The following is a 13,560-nucleotide window of genomic DNA, read 5'->3' as shown; positions in this document are numbered from 1 at the left end:
CCTACTCTTTCATTTGAAGCCATTCCCCCTTGTCCTGTCACTACATGGTCTTCGTAAAAAGTCTCCTGCAGGCATCTGCCTCATTATTTTATTCTTTACTTTAGCATTATTCACAAACGTTTGGTGAAATGTAACAGTACTTTACAGTTTCTCAGTTTTTATTTACAGTTAGCATATGGAAAATCAAGTAATTCCCTAGACTCTAGATGGGAAAATCTGTCCAAAGTTCCCCAGCCATATGTACTCTCACAGTGATGATAATTTTTAAAGCTCGCAGAGTTTTGGGATCTGAGATGGAACTGAACACCCCTGCAGATATGAACTATTACACTTAATTTTCTATTTCTTTTGCATTAGAAGACCACAGCAGCCCTTTCTGAAAACATATCCTTAAAATATGTTTATCATGGCTATTAAATAATGCAATTTAAAAAGAACAGGTGCACTCTAAGATAAAAATCTCGCACAAAACAGCTGTGGAAATGAAGGCGGAGGTGTGAATATGGTCTCTGTATCATCTCCCTCATGTAACAAAACATCCTGGTCTGAAAAATCTAAAAGCATATTCTGTTCCATAAACGGTATGCTTATAAAAGGGCTGAGACAAAAATGTAACTCAAAGCCCGTGACAAAGTTCAAAGGGTTTCACATATCACCAAAGCACGGGATGATCTTAGAGCACACAAAGTCAACAGAGTCACTGTGAGGGTTCCAGTCCCTCAGGAAGGTCAGAAGGCCTCCATGAGCCCACTGAAGCCTTTGGCTGCTCTATGGACCCTACAAAATAACTCCTTGGTCAGGTTCAATCTTGCAGTCCTCCAGTGCCAAAATTACAGCTTTATTGAAGATGATAGTCCTTGAACTATATCTCAGTGTGACCTGAAACACATGGTATTGCCTTATGCACACATGGGAAAAGCAACCTGGTGACTCCTCTGCCATTTGTGAGCATGTATAATGTGGGCAAAGCCCACTATTGGCTGAGAAAATACCATTCTCCCTTCTTGCTGTCATCTCCAGGGCTGCAGTCCTGCCTGCATTCCTTCTCTCTCCAAGCTGGGTGATACATGGGTGATCCAGAGGCAGCAGCAGGGCCCAGCTTGAGAGAAGAAGCTGCTGGGAACTTTACAGCTCTCTCAATACTTTATGCAGGAGGAGACAAAATACCAAAAGTGAAGTCATAAAGCCAGTAAGATGCTTCAGCTCCTTCCTTGCATTCTATCAGCCTGCAGAGAAATTTCTGTATGCAGATTAACTACAGTTTAACAAACTCCTGAGCTTTAATGCAGGAAAAACCTTTATCTAAATGTTATGACTTCCAGAGTGGAGGAGGAGCCAAATATTAAATTCAGACACAGAAACTTACCCATACAGTTTTTCAGCCACTGAAGAAAAAGCAGAGAAAATGTCAACCCATATTTAAAGGGATGACAGTCACTAATATATTTGCTAGAAAAGACAGCAGTGTACATGCTAATAATTTAAGCCATTAATTTAACTTGTGCTAGAGATGACAGCCTTCTCTTTATGCTGTGCTAAATGAATAATGAATTATACACTCCCAAGGCAACTTTAATTTTCAAAGTCAATACTAATACTTACTCACCCATGCCTGGTACTTGGAGGTAAATGTGGTGACACAGAATGATATCCCTATCAAAGCATTCAGAGTGCCAAGGAACCAGTCAGCCCCTGTGCACCACAGGGACAGTGCTTACAGCACAGGGCTGCTTAGTCTTACTCTGGGGTCTTGGGATAAAACTACCCTGGGTTTGCAACCACAGCACTCATGGACTCCACATTCCTTCCAGTAATTCACACTTTCTTAAAACAAATCTCCTCAAATCAGGAAAAACAGGCAAGGGACTGTGACTTTGTAAATGACCACTGGTGAAAGCTAGTAACCTCTTCCCAGATGGCTTCACCTACCCCATCCTGGGGCTTGAAGCACTATTTACAGACATTAAGTGGAAGCATTGCAAACCAGAGGCTGCAGGGCTGCTCTGCAGACAATCATCAGCTCAAAATGTGAATTTCAGCATGCAGTAGAAGGAACTGATAATTGTTTTTAAAAGAAAAATAAATTAAAACAAATTAGTCCTTGATTCTCTGGGCCCAGTTCTAAAGAAAATATTTTTTTGTTTGAAAAATGCACTCTTTCACATAGAAGTTCTCCAAGATAGCAGCACAGACAATGAAAAGCCACAGCAGAGAAAATACCTCAAGCCCACCTGGTTGCAGTCCAGCATCCCCATGAAGCACAGTTAGGAATTTTAGAGGTACACTTGCTAGACAACACATCACACAAATGAGCCACCATCTCATTTTGCCATTTGGATAACCATTTGCCACAAAGCTCACCCAGCAGATGTTGGTTCCAATGAACCTGCTTTGCCACACATGAGCAGCTCCCTGCAGCAAAGGGCTCAGCCATCACAGCAAGCTCCTGTGTCAAACTCAGCCCTCGTGGCAACTCATTACCCCAGCCTGACTGCTCTCCAGCCACTGATGGCTTTGACTTCCTAGCATTCAAACAGTCATGAGAAATCATCTCATACCTAAATGTCTTCTTCATTACCCAGAAATTTCCCAATTTTCTAACAGAATACTGTGGCCCTTGAAAGTAAGGGAAATTCAATGCTAACTGAAGTCCAAAACCAAACTCTTCCCCTTCAATTCTGGAACAAAGTGGACACTCCCAGTCCAACATGGAGATGACATTTGGCAGACATGCAAGTCTGCTGCTCAGAGGATGTGATGTTTTGCCTTTGAAACTAGAACCCATAATTTTGGGTTGTTGTTCTGCCAATTTGACCTAAAAGGAACAGCAGATTGTCCCATTTAAGAAATTCATGCCAATACTTGCTTATATTTCTGGCATACCTTCAACTAAAATGCTGAGAATTCAAGCCTTCCACCCCAGTGACTCCAGGCTGTTCAGGCTGTTGATGTTTTCATCCTTGTCTACACACTGCTTCAAAGACAAACTGCACTATGCTTAAACCACCCACTAAAAGACAAGCTTTCCTTCTGTGCTGGTATAACAAAGTAATATAGGAAAATTGTACAGGTAATGCACAAAGAACTAACCACAAAATTCTTATTGAATCCATGTAATATCAAAATAATTGTGACTCTAGAATTCTTTTTCTTTGCTTCCAGATCCCAAGCTGGCACTGAAGAACTACTCATACTGTATTTACTTTATGAAATAGAAAAGAGCTTATGAACAGAAGATAGAGGTTCCCATGGCCATTAAATCTGAGGCTAATGGATGACCAGAGTAGCAAAGAAAAAACAGTCAGCAATTCTGATGGAGAATTACATACACAGGTATTGGAAACAGATTACACAAAAGCCAAATATCTTTCCTATTTTGTGAAGATTACATATACTATGAGAGATATAGATAATATTGCCATAAAGCACAAGCTGACTTTTTTAGGTGGGTATCCAACATAAAGAACTGGGTTTTGTCCTTCCCAGTTCTGTTTCCTTTGCACTACACTAGTAAAACAATCCCACTACAGGTACCTTACACACTTGATAAGCAAGACTTGCAGTCTCAGTCAAGAGGGATTGGAGAAATTGATGGGTAAAGTCCAGTTCATCAGGAGCTACTAGAAAGAGTTCCCAATAATGAGATTCTTTCTCAAAAAGTCTCTCAGGTAATGGTTGGTAAATATTCTGATTTAACAGAGGGAGAAAGAACATTCTCTACAAACCTTTTCCTGACATTCTATTTACCATCTTCCTGTTTCAGCATATGCTTAGGGACAGCACTAAATTTTGCAGAGCAGGACAGGTTATTATTTCTTAAGAAGCTGTCTTTAAATTGGAAGCAAGTAAACAGAATCAAGAAACCAACTAATTACTGGAAACAGAAAATTATTAAAATAAATAAATGAAAATTTGTATTGCAACATTCATAGTTATCAATAAAATGACAAGAGTATGCAAATCTACCAGGTTATGTCTGTCATACCAAAACAAATCCCTGTCAGATTTGTAAACCAGACAGATACATACAAATACAAATCTAGATCAAACAGATAGTATATTCTCTGGATGGCAACATCCACTCAGACAAATATAGAGAATTCAATCTCCTTTCACTTCTATATTCATAATAAGTAAAAGCACATGTCCTGTTCCAGCCAGAACAGGGTTAATTTTTGCAGTATCCAGGACCCAGAGGTTACTGTACACCACCTCAGACCATTGCTGGGGTAGGGGAAAGGGATTTTCCTCTAAGACCAAGGGGTTTCCTCTGGTCAAGTAAGTGTAGTGGAGGGAGCAGTTGGGTGGTGCCAGTTCCACACTGCAGGAAGCAGCTGGATAATGCCTGTTCCCAGCTGGAGGGAGGAGTCAGGGTGGTGTAGCTACAGCTGGGTTGAGCTCTGTGATGAGCATTTCTGCATGTGAATCACTCTCTTGTACACTTTTGTTAATAATATTGTTGTTGTTTGTTCTCTTATCTCATTGCTGCTTCCAGTAAACTGTTCTTATCTCATCCCATGATTTTTACCTTCTGTGCCTCCAGTTCTCCTCTCCAACCCACCACAGTGGGAGGGGAAGGTGGGAGCCAGCAAGGGGCAGTGTGGTTGGAGTGTCTCAGTGGAACACCACTCCTAAAGCACAAGCACACAAGAGTTTCCATGAAGGGCAGGGCTGATGAAGAGCTCACCTCAGTCGGTTGGTGTAGGTATCTACACAGGTCTTCATTTTAGCCAACAGGGTCCCCACAGAAGCTTGTGACTCCAACTGCTCTTCCTCCTCCTCGCTGCTTTCTCCTGACAGAGGGAGGAGCAGCGGCACCATGGATGTGCAAGAGGCAATAGCACGGAGCAATTCCAGCAGAGCTCGGTACAGGGGAACGTGGCGAGCCATATCCAAAACTGCAAGAGACAAGCAGTTCACCAAAATTACTCACATTGGAGACCCTCTCACTCCTAGGATGGATGTTTTAAATTGAAAAGCTAGATTTTAGTAATTATTAAAATACTGATGAGATGTAATGATGAAATACAGTATTTTGTAATTGTCATTTTTAATTTGTGTTGTAACAGACCTGTAAAGAAAGGAATTTACAAGATACCTGTAAAACAAAGGTTAACAGAAGACACAAGAGCACAAAAGTGCTAGCAAGGTATGGAACAGGATTACTGCATGCTATATTCATTTCTAGTACCTCAATAAACAATCCTGGCTCAAACTATATGCTGACAGTAACAGGAAACAAAAATCTATGGAGGAAAAAAATTGTAACCTATGGCACAGCATCGTAGCATTTGCTGAATCTAACAGCATAAGCAAGTATAAAGACTTTCACAACACCCACTTTACTTACAGTCATTTTCTCCTTTGGGAAAATTTCTCTGCATTATTGCAAAAATATTTATGGTTCTTAAACAAATGAAGTTATCTATTCAGTAGAAGTCCAGTTTTGCTTCTTTTCATGAAGTAAGGATTGTTTTAAAAACCATTATGTATCCTTCAGGGCATGAAAATTTTATCTGCATATATATAAACCACAAAACATTAAAGATGAGTAGGAACATATATTAGGCAGGCAAACCTCACTGTCTTAGTGCTTTTCAGTGTGATATATATGTGTTACAGAAGTAACTGTGGGTAGAATATAGATATCAGCTCCACTGATTAGGAAAGACAGGCAGAGATACACAATTCTAATGGATTCTCTAGCACCACATTGTTTATTTTTCTTCTCCACTTGTTTGGACAAATATGTAATGGATGTAATTTCAACTGACTTTGTATCATTAACAGAAATCCTGAAAACGTAGTAATAGGCAGATACTTTAACACAGCTGCTTCCTTTGCCCCTAGGACATGCTATTTTTAACCGAACTGCAGAAAATATTTGCTCTAGTTTAAAGTATTCACAAATGACTGAGTTTATGATAAAATAAATTTATTCCTTTCCCAGCAAAAAACGCCAGACAACAAAAAGCCCCTGACAACTTGCATTAGGACAGAACAAAGCACAGAAGAACTCTTTAATGTTTCATTTAGCACATCTCATCCTCCAAGCTAAAGCAGATCACAGACTTTCAACTCCTGTCACCAAACCCTTAGCTCTAAATACAGCATGATGGGACAGTATAAATAGCCAAGCTAAATTCAACAAGCCAGTTTATGCAGGTTTAAGGCTGGATTTATCTCTGCCAGGAGTTCTTTGATCAATAGCTTACTATTTGTCTTTTGAATCTATTAGAATGACACAAACTCTTAACTGGGTGAAATGCTATTGAATAGGAAGAAAATTTACCAAAATAAAATATTAATCTGCCAGGCCTGGTATCATGGCTCTAAAAATAACCCATGTCAAAACACTCCAAATATCTAAAGCAAACTGAATTTAAACACTGACATTAAGAAAACCAGTTTCAAGTACCTGCTGATTCTTACCTTTACATATATATATATGCCTCCATTTTTTATGCTCAGTCACTAGTGAAGAATGGTTGCCCACAAAAAACACCCCACAATATGTAAAAATAAACACATATAGATTGGATGATGTGTGGATTAAAAAAAAAAAAAAAAAAAAAAAAAAAAAAAACACACACACACACAAAAAAAAAAAAAGAATACAAAAGAAAAAATAATAGAAAAGGAGGACAGTGAAAAAGGGCAAGCATAAAATATATCCTACCATAGCCCTGGCCAGAAACCACCTCCCACCTGTAGTGCTAAAGACCAAGTGGCTCCTCAGTTTAATCAATAGCTGTTTATTATGAGGATAGTGAGTGAGGGAGAGATATGACCTCTTAGATAACCACAACATTTCACTCTGGAAACCTTTTATTTATTTATCTAAACCATGAAATTTTCATGAGACCAGAATACATAATTCCAAATCCTTCAATGCTGGCTTCCCCTCTCCTTTGCTAAATGGATAGTTAAGTTCAAAATTACCATCATGAAGGGAACTGAACCGACATAACTTTAAAGTGGGAATGTTTTCCAGAGAGATGGGAGAAATTTCTGGGAGAGATTTCTGAAATCCAACTCACTTGCACTGCTTTGCTATAGTTCCCATGTGAAACAAATGAAATGCATTCACTTGGCTTCAATTTAAACAACCTTTTAGGGAACAACTACTAATTTCTTTTACCTTAATGCCAGACTCTGTGAAACTCAATTTTTGGTACCATTATGTGTTCTATGCTATTTTTCTCCTTTATTATATTTACTAAGAATTGTGACTCATGCAAGCATATTTTTCTGCCCAAAATGCCTCAACTCCCTTCCATGCCCAACCTAAATTTCCAAAATGTTCATCAAGACTGGATGCCTAGACAAATATCAGAAAAACTTGCTGGAAAGAACCCAGAATTGGCGGATTACTGTTTATTATCTTTATCTCGCGGTTCACCTGCTCCTTGTGCCTACTTTGCTTTCAGCTGAAAGAATGCCAAACTGATTACAGTGTATGCTTAGTGCAGACACAGCTCTGCTTTCTGAAGGAGGTGAAGAAGATTTGAGCAGCTTGTTGAGCTCTATGTAATTTTTAAGACACTGCGTTTAAACCACTAGGACAACAGGATACTCTTTTGTAAATTACACCCCTGTCCCACATCTACTCTTTGCTAACCTGTGCACCTCTTCCTGGTGTGACCAGCTGCAACTACAGATGCCTCAAGAGCAATTTTCTGGACTAAGAGAGGCTTAACATGTCCAGCAGCATTCCAAGCAGAACTTCAGTTCAGGCTGTGCCACTCACACTCCATCATTATTCTCACTGCTTTTAGTGTTTGCAGCACATATAGTTGGGATTTCTGAATTAGGTTTTTATTTTGGATATCATTATGTATTTCAGAAATATAAATATAAATTACACAGGTTTATAATAAAAAAGGTTTTGATCCTGTAACAAGGTCCTTTAGGGGAACTGAATTGAAATACTACCAACATGAATTAAAACATAAAATACAACCTGCAAATTAAAAAAGCCTATCTCATAAATAAATAAAATAAAAGCAATGGAACTTTTGGAATACTGTCCTCACATACAGGTATCTGGCCAACTAAGATGGCAACAATTTGGATTTCAAGCAAATATAAACTTCAGGGAAGAACACATGTTAAAAGTAAACCACTGTATTCTTCAAAGTATGCTCTCCCTTGGGAACATATCCAGCTTTTTTTGTCTAACTCAATTGAGCAATGAAGGTGTATCATAACACTTTACCTGAATTAAATATGATAGCTTTTCTTATAGGAACAAAAAAATCCAACACACCATGAAACAGAAACAAATACTACTGCTTATACCAGGCCTATAATTTGAATACCATTAGGACATATTTAATATGTCAGAATCTTTTCATATGGGTATTTTGGTTATGCAAGAAGGCTCCAAAAGCCTTTGATTTACATGGGCACGCATGTAAGCACACCAAACTGCAAATACACAGCATTCCTAAGAAAATGAAAATGGGAGAAAAATGACAGATGGATATTTATCCAGGAGTCTGTTCTCCCAAGGACAAAAGAGTTACTAGATAATGACAGACACCTCTCACACAGAGCTCTGTTTGGGGCTCTCAGTCCCCAGCGCTGAGTACACTCACAGTGTCCTGGCTGTCAGCTCCCACCAGCTGTGGTGTTTGTCACATGTGTCCACTTTTGTGCTGTTTGCTGCCTGATTCTGTGGGTCAGTGAAGTGCTGAGGAATGTTCAGCTCCCAGCACCACAGAAGCTCCTGCTTGCTGACTCTCAAACAGAACTGCTGCCCCAGAGAGCCCACCTGAACTTCTGCTGGGATTCCTGAGCACTTCTTCAAATGATTACTGTACGACACATACTTACATCAAAATAAAAGATTAAATTATTTCATTTCTAGACTCAAGGCAGGGATTTGCTCTCAGGTTTTATCCTGCTTCCAGAGCTGTCAGGATAGGTCTGCCTGGTGACAAGGTGGTGTTTCAGAGAAGGCTCCAAAACCAGAGCTGGGAACTGGCTTCTGCACCACCTGACCCAGGCTGCTTCCCCCACAGCCTGCCATGGGATGCTCAAACTGCAGAGTGAATACACACCAAGGTCCCACCTGCTGCCTACACCAGCAGTTAACCAGTTCAACCAGCAGAGCATGAAGCAGAGCACAGGCTAAAAGCAGCAGCTGAACCTGGAGCAGGAGCAGGACACCACCATGGCCCCTCTCTGGGGCCTGGAGGCAGCTGTGACAGCCCAGGGTGACAGAGCAGGGCAGGAGGTGACAGAGAACAGCAGGGCAACAGCACCAAGGGCGGGTGGCCAGACGATGACAGCAGTGCTCTTAAAGGCTGGAACACCAGTGGTACCACACATATCTGTTAACAGCAGCATTTTTATCACCACCTTTGTTTTATGAATTAAGCAATTATGAGTGGACACCAAAAAACGGGTCAGTGTCTTACTGTCCCTGATAATTAGCAAGGAAGTTCAGGGGCAACAGGCAGCATACATATTTACTCACAATTCACGTCAAAAAAGTACCTCAGGTCTAAATTCATTCTGCTGTACTTGTGAAAAGCAGAAACCTGAGCAAGGTCATTTGTTAAGATAGGTAGGAATGACAAACATCTGGAAAGCATCTCATGGTTTAGGGGGAATTCGGCCAGTCTCTTGCCAATATCTGCAACTTAGAAAGATGCTGAATGAAGGCGAAATAGGTAAAAAAATAGAGACTTCATTAAACTAAATCTCCCTTATATGCTAGTAACAATCAGTCTGATTTCTGTGGAAGGAAAAGGAGTATAGCTGAAGTTGTGTTAAGAAATCTTGGGTTCCACAAACTGCTGAGCATCCTGTCTTTTGAAAACTGCAGTCTTTCATATGCCCAAACATCAAGGGATATTAAGGCATTTTTGAGAATTTTTAACCTATGCCTACTTATTCCTGGAAAGCAATTTATTAACATTTAAAGATCATGTGTGATTTCAGAACATTTCATTTGCTTTCCACAAATCTATTTGTTCGTCACTAATATAGATCTATTTCTTACAAATGTCTAAGACTAGCCATATCCAATTACAACCTTAATATAATGAAAAAAGCATACGAGGGCAGGTAGTTTCACAGGATCAAAGTATCACCTTAAATGTAATATATATCTGTAGCAAGATAATGACCCAACTGAGTCTAATACTCCTTTGCTTTCTTTTAATATTATACAATATTCAAACAAAGAACAGCCATGCCTAATGGCCCATTAAATAGACAGTACTGAACAGCAATACATTTTTTTGCAATTGATTTAACATCCTCAGTTCAACTTAACTGGCTACGAATAAGATTATTTCCATTGCAAAGTGTATTGAAAACATCACAAAGAATATGCACATTTATTCTAAAATGAAGCAAACTATTAATATAGCACATCTATTATATAAAAAAATCTTCACACTTTACAGCAAATTAAAGAGACAAATACAGAAGAAAAATTTGTAAGAAAATGATGAAAAGTTCTTATTTACTTGCATCTAATGTCAAGGCCTTCCTCACTGTGATTCTCAGTGTGACAGTACTAGGAATTCCTACCCCAAAGGAGCCTATAAACTTGATGTAAAAAAGCTCCCAAGCAGCCACTTGAGGAAAAATAAAAAAATCAACACCTTTACCAGTGTTACAGCTATGACAATGCCAGATGCAGACCCTCCTTGCTTCTATGCTCTGAGAAAAGCTGTCTATATATGCTCTCAATCTATCTCCTGTATGTAACTTTCATTTTCTGCACTCATTATTTAAGGACTTAGTGAATTTCAGTCATTTTAGAGGCCCACAGAAGTATTTTTCTTCTGTACAAACTTGTTTTACTTTGGACCAATACACATGACTGATGCTCTGCCTTTGTTGGAGGAAAGAAGGTTGTGCTGGCAGCCACAGCAAAACTGGAAACTCTTCCAAAACTACAGTCCTTTTATTTCTTTTCTCAGAGATCTACCACTGCAAATATGAGAGAGACCATAATAAATGATCAATTAAAAGGAAGGAGCTGAAAAGAAAAATGTGTTCAGGAGAGAACCCATACAGAAACCCCAGAAATAAAAGGGAGGCCTCCTTCTTGCACGGGGTAAAGTTTCCAGTGACCCAAGAGATGCCTCCACATTTCATTTCTTATTTTGTTTTGGATTTATTTCAATAAGATGTTTTACCTTTCTGAGAATTATGAATAATTGTGTTTTGTTAAATATTCATCCTAGAGTAGCCATCTAATCCTGCCTCAGTTTCAAGCAATGTGAAAGATAACCACCAGTCATATGGAGTAATTGTATTATAAAACTGTTTTATTCATATCATGCACAAATGCTCAATATTTACTACAGTGTATCCAAGTCTCCCCTGCAAAACCCCCAAGAAAATATAAGTGTATTCTGAGTGACCTATTTTTTCTTTCATGATAATAAAATTTAAAAGACATGGCATCATCAGCTTAAGAAGCTCAAAGTAAGATAAGACATTCTTAATTACCCTGCAACTTACTAAATTTTAAGACCAATGTTAAGATCACGACTACAGTACCATATTCACCCGGCAGTAAATTTTTCATTTTTATTTCATGATTTTTAACCTCCAAATAAATTAAAAGTAAGATCCAAAAGTTGTCAATTTTACACCATTTCATGCTTAGTAATTAGTGAGAACTTTTTTTTGATGCCTCAGTATGTTATTACCCCTAGCCATGATCAGATTAAAGACTTCAGGATCTCATTATCATATTAAAGACTATCAGCTGCTATGAGCACCACTGCTCAGTAAAAAAACCAAAACCCACCACACAAAGGGAGCACTAATTTTGTATTTCTAATTAAAACCTTCAGAAGACACAGTCTTGTGTCCACTTATACTGCCAAGCATGAGTGAGGCACTCTGTCCTTCCTACAGGGCCACACACCCTTTTGCTAAATATCTGAAAACTGGAGCTGTTCTTCAGCCCCCATTTGCTGCATCTTTGCAAACATATGATCTATGAATGCAGTCCCTGCTGCAGGCAATAGTGTCGGTTCCAAATACGTCATGCTCGGCTGCCTCTTGAATTTCTGTTTCAGAATCAACCCAGGGCAAGCCTCTTTTATAATAGGCCTAATTAACACCCTGTGCTCTGCTCTGCTTTGATAGAAAAGGAGATTGCCCACAGAGTAGCTCCAAATCAGATCTCTAAGAAAACATTAGCCTTTGAGTAAAAATAAAACAAAAGCTTTCCAAATATTGTCATCTTGTAGTAATTTAATTAGCCTGACATTTTGTTCACTTATTTTAAGATAGGAATAACACCAGCATTTTCACAGTACTGTTTTCAGTACTAGGAAAAATGACATCAGGACAGATTCATCGCTTGAATGATGAAACAGGAGAAAGGGGTTAAGCACCCTCACAGGCCATGAGTCACAAAGCCCATGTCAGAGCAGAAAAACAACACAAGAAGGGTGGGCCTCTGAATTTAATGGGTACAGTGTCATGCTCCAAATTATTACTATTATTGTTCAGACACAACTTGAAAATTTTGTCCTTCTGATGTCAGCACTGAGCCCATTAGCAGTCAAAAAAATCAGGCCAAATGTTAGAAAAGCTGATAATAAATTATAAATTAATTACTGAGGCTGCAGTCATTAGTATCACTTCAACACCATGTGTATTGCCCCCTTTTATCAAAGAGATGGGACAGACCTGGAAAAAAGAGAGAAGGGTGACTAAACAACACAAGGTACAGAATGAGCTGCTGCACTATCTAAAACGAAATAAAGACATTGCAGCCTCAGTGACTAATGAAGGGTATCATAAAGACATTGCTTCTAAATTATGAGTGGTAAAAAAAGTGAGTAGAATTGGACTGATCAATACATTCAAAGGAATGGGCACACCATTAGAAGAAATCGTGCCATTTGTACAAGAACACACACTACACAATAGATCACTTTTAAGGTTTAGAAAAGCTTAGCGCTAAATGTCAGGGTAGTAAATATTATCACAGGTTCAAAAGTAATTGGGTAAATTGATGTAAGAACAGGCCATCAAGGGCTAATAAATGAGGGGACACCACCCTTGGCAACATACTAGCAATACCAAAGCAGCATCTGCATGTCAGCCCCATCTCTATATTCTCCCTGTTATTGTCCACTATCAGTGATAAAGTGGCAGCCTAACAACCTTGGTCTGTCTTGGCATTGCTATTACTGTGTGTTCTAGGAAACTTGGGAAAAAAAAGTGTAACTGCAAGAGGAAAGGAAAACTGCTCAATTAGACAGGCAAAATGCACTGCTCAGGGAAGTGGGTCAGTCATCCGCAGCACGGTAATGAGCACTCGACACGAGTGCTCTTAACCATTTCTGGCTTGCTTATTTTTTAAAGAACATTTGATTTTGGTGAAATTGAGTACTTTCAGGAAAGTACTCAAGTCAAGTCAAACAACACTTTTCACACATGTATCCACGAATCCTGAAAAAACCCTTTGCCAGAAAAAGTGCAAGACATTATTTCCTTAGGCCAATATGTACAGTTCAATAAGCAAGACACAATTTCCTGCATTTGAAAGGATGGGAAAAAGAAGCCGAA

General features: G+C 39.0%; 1 protein-coding gene across 5 annotated transcripts in view; it reads right to left on the bottom strand.

Moving 5' to 3' along the window:
* BIRC6 (baculoviral IAP repeat containing 6) overlaps positions 1-13,560 on the bottom strand; it is a 173,497-nt gene that overhangs the window by 16,617 nt on the left and 143,320 nt on the right. For all 5 annotated transcript variants that reach the window (XM_064414806.1, XM_064414808.1, XM_064414809.1 and 2 more), the window contains exon 66: positions 4,688-4,898. In XM_064414806.1, coding sequence (XP_064270876.1) covers positions 4,688-4,898 — 211 coding nt within the window. The remainder of the gene's footprint in view (positions 1-4,687; positions 4,899-13,560) is intronic.

This window comes from Passer domesticus, chromosome 3 (genome assembly GCF_036417665.1).
Source record: "Passer domesticus isolate bPasDom1 chromosome 3, bPasDom1.hap1, whole genome shotgun sequence".
NCBI lineage: Eukaryota > Metazoa > Chordata > Aves > Passeriformes > Passeridae > Passer > Passer domesticus.
This window is presented reverse-complemented; position numbering and strand designations above follow the sequence as displayed.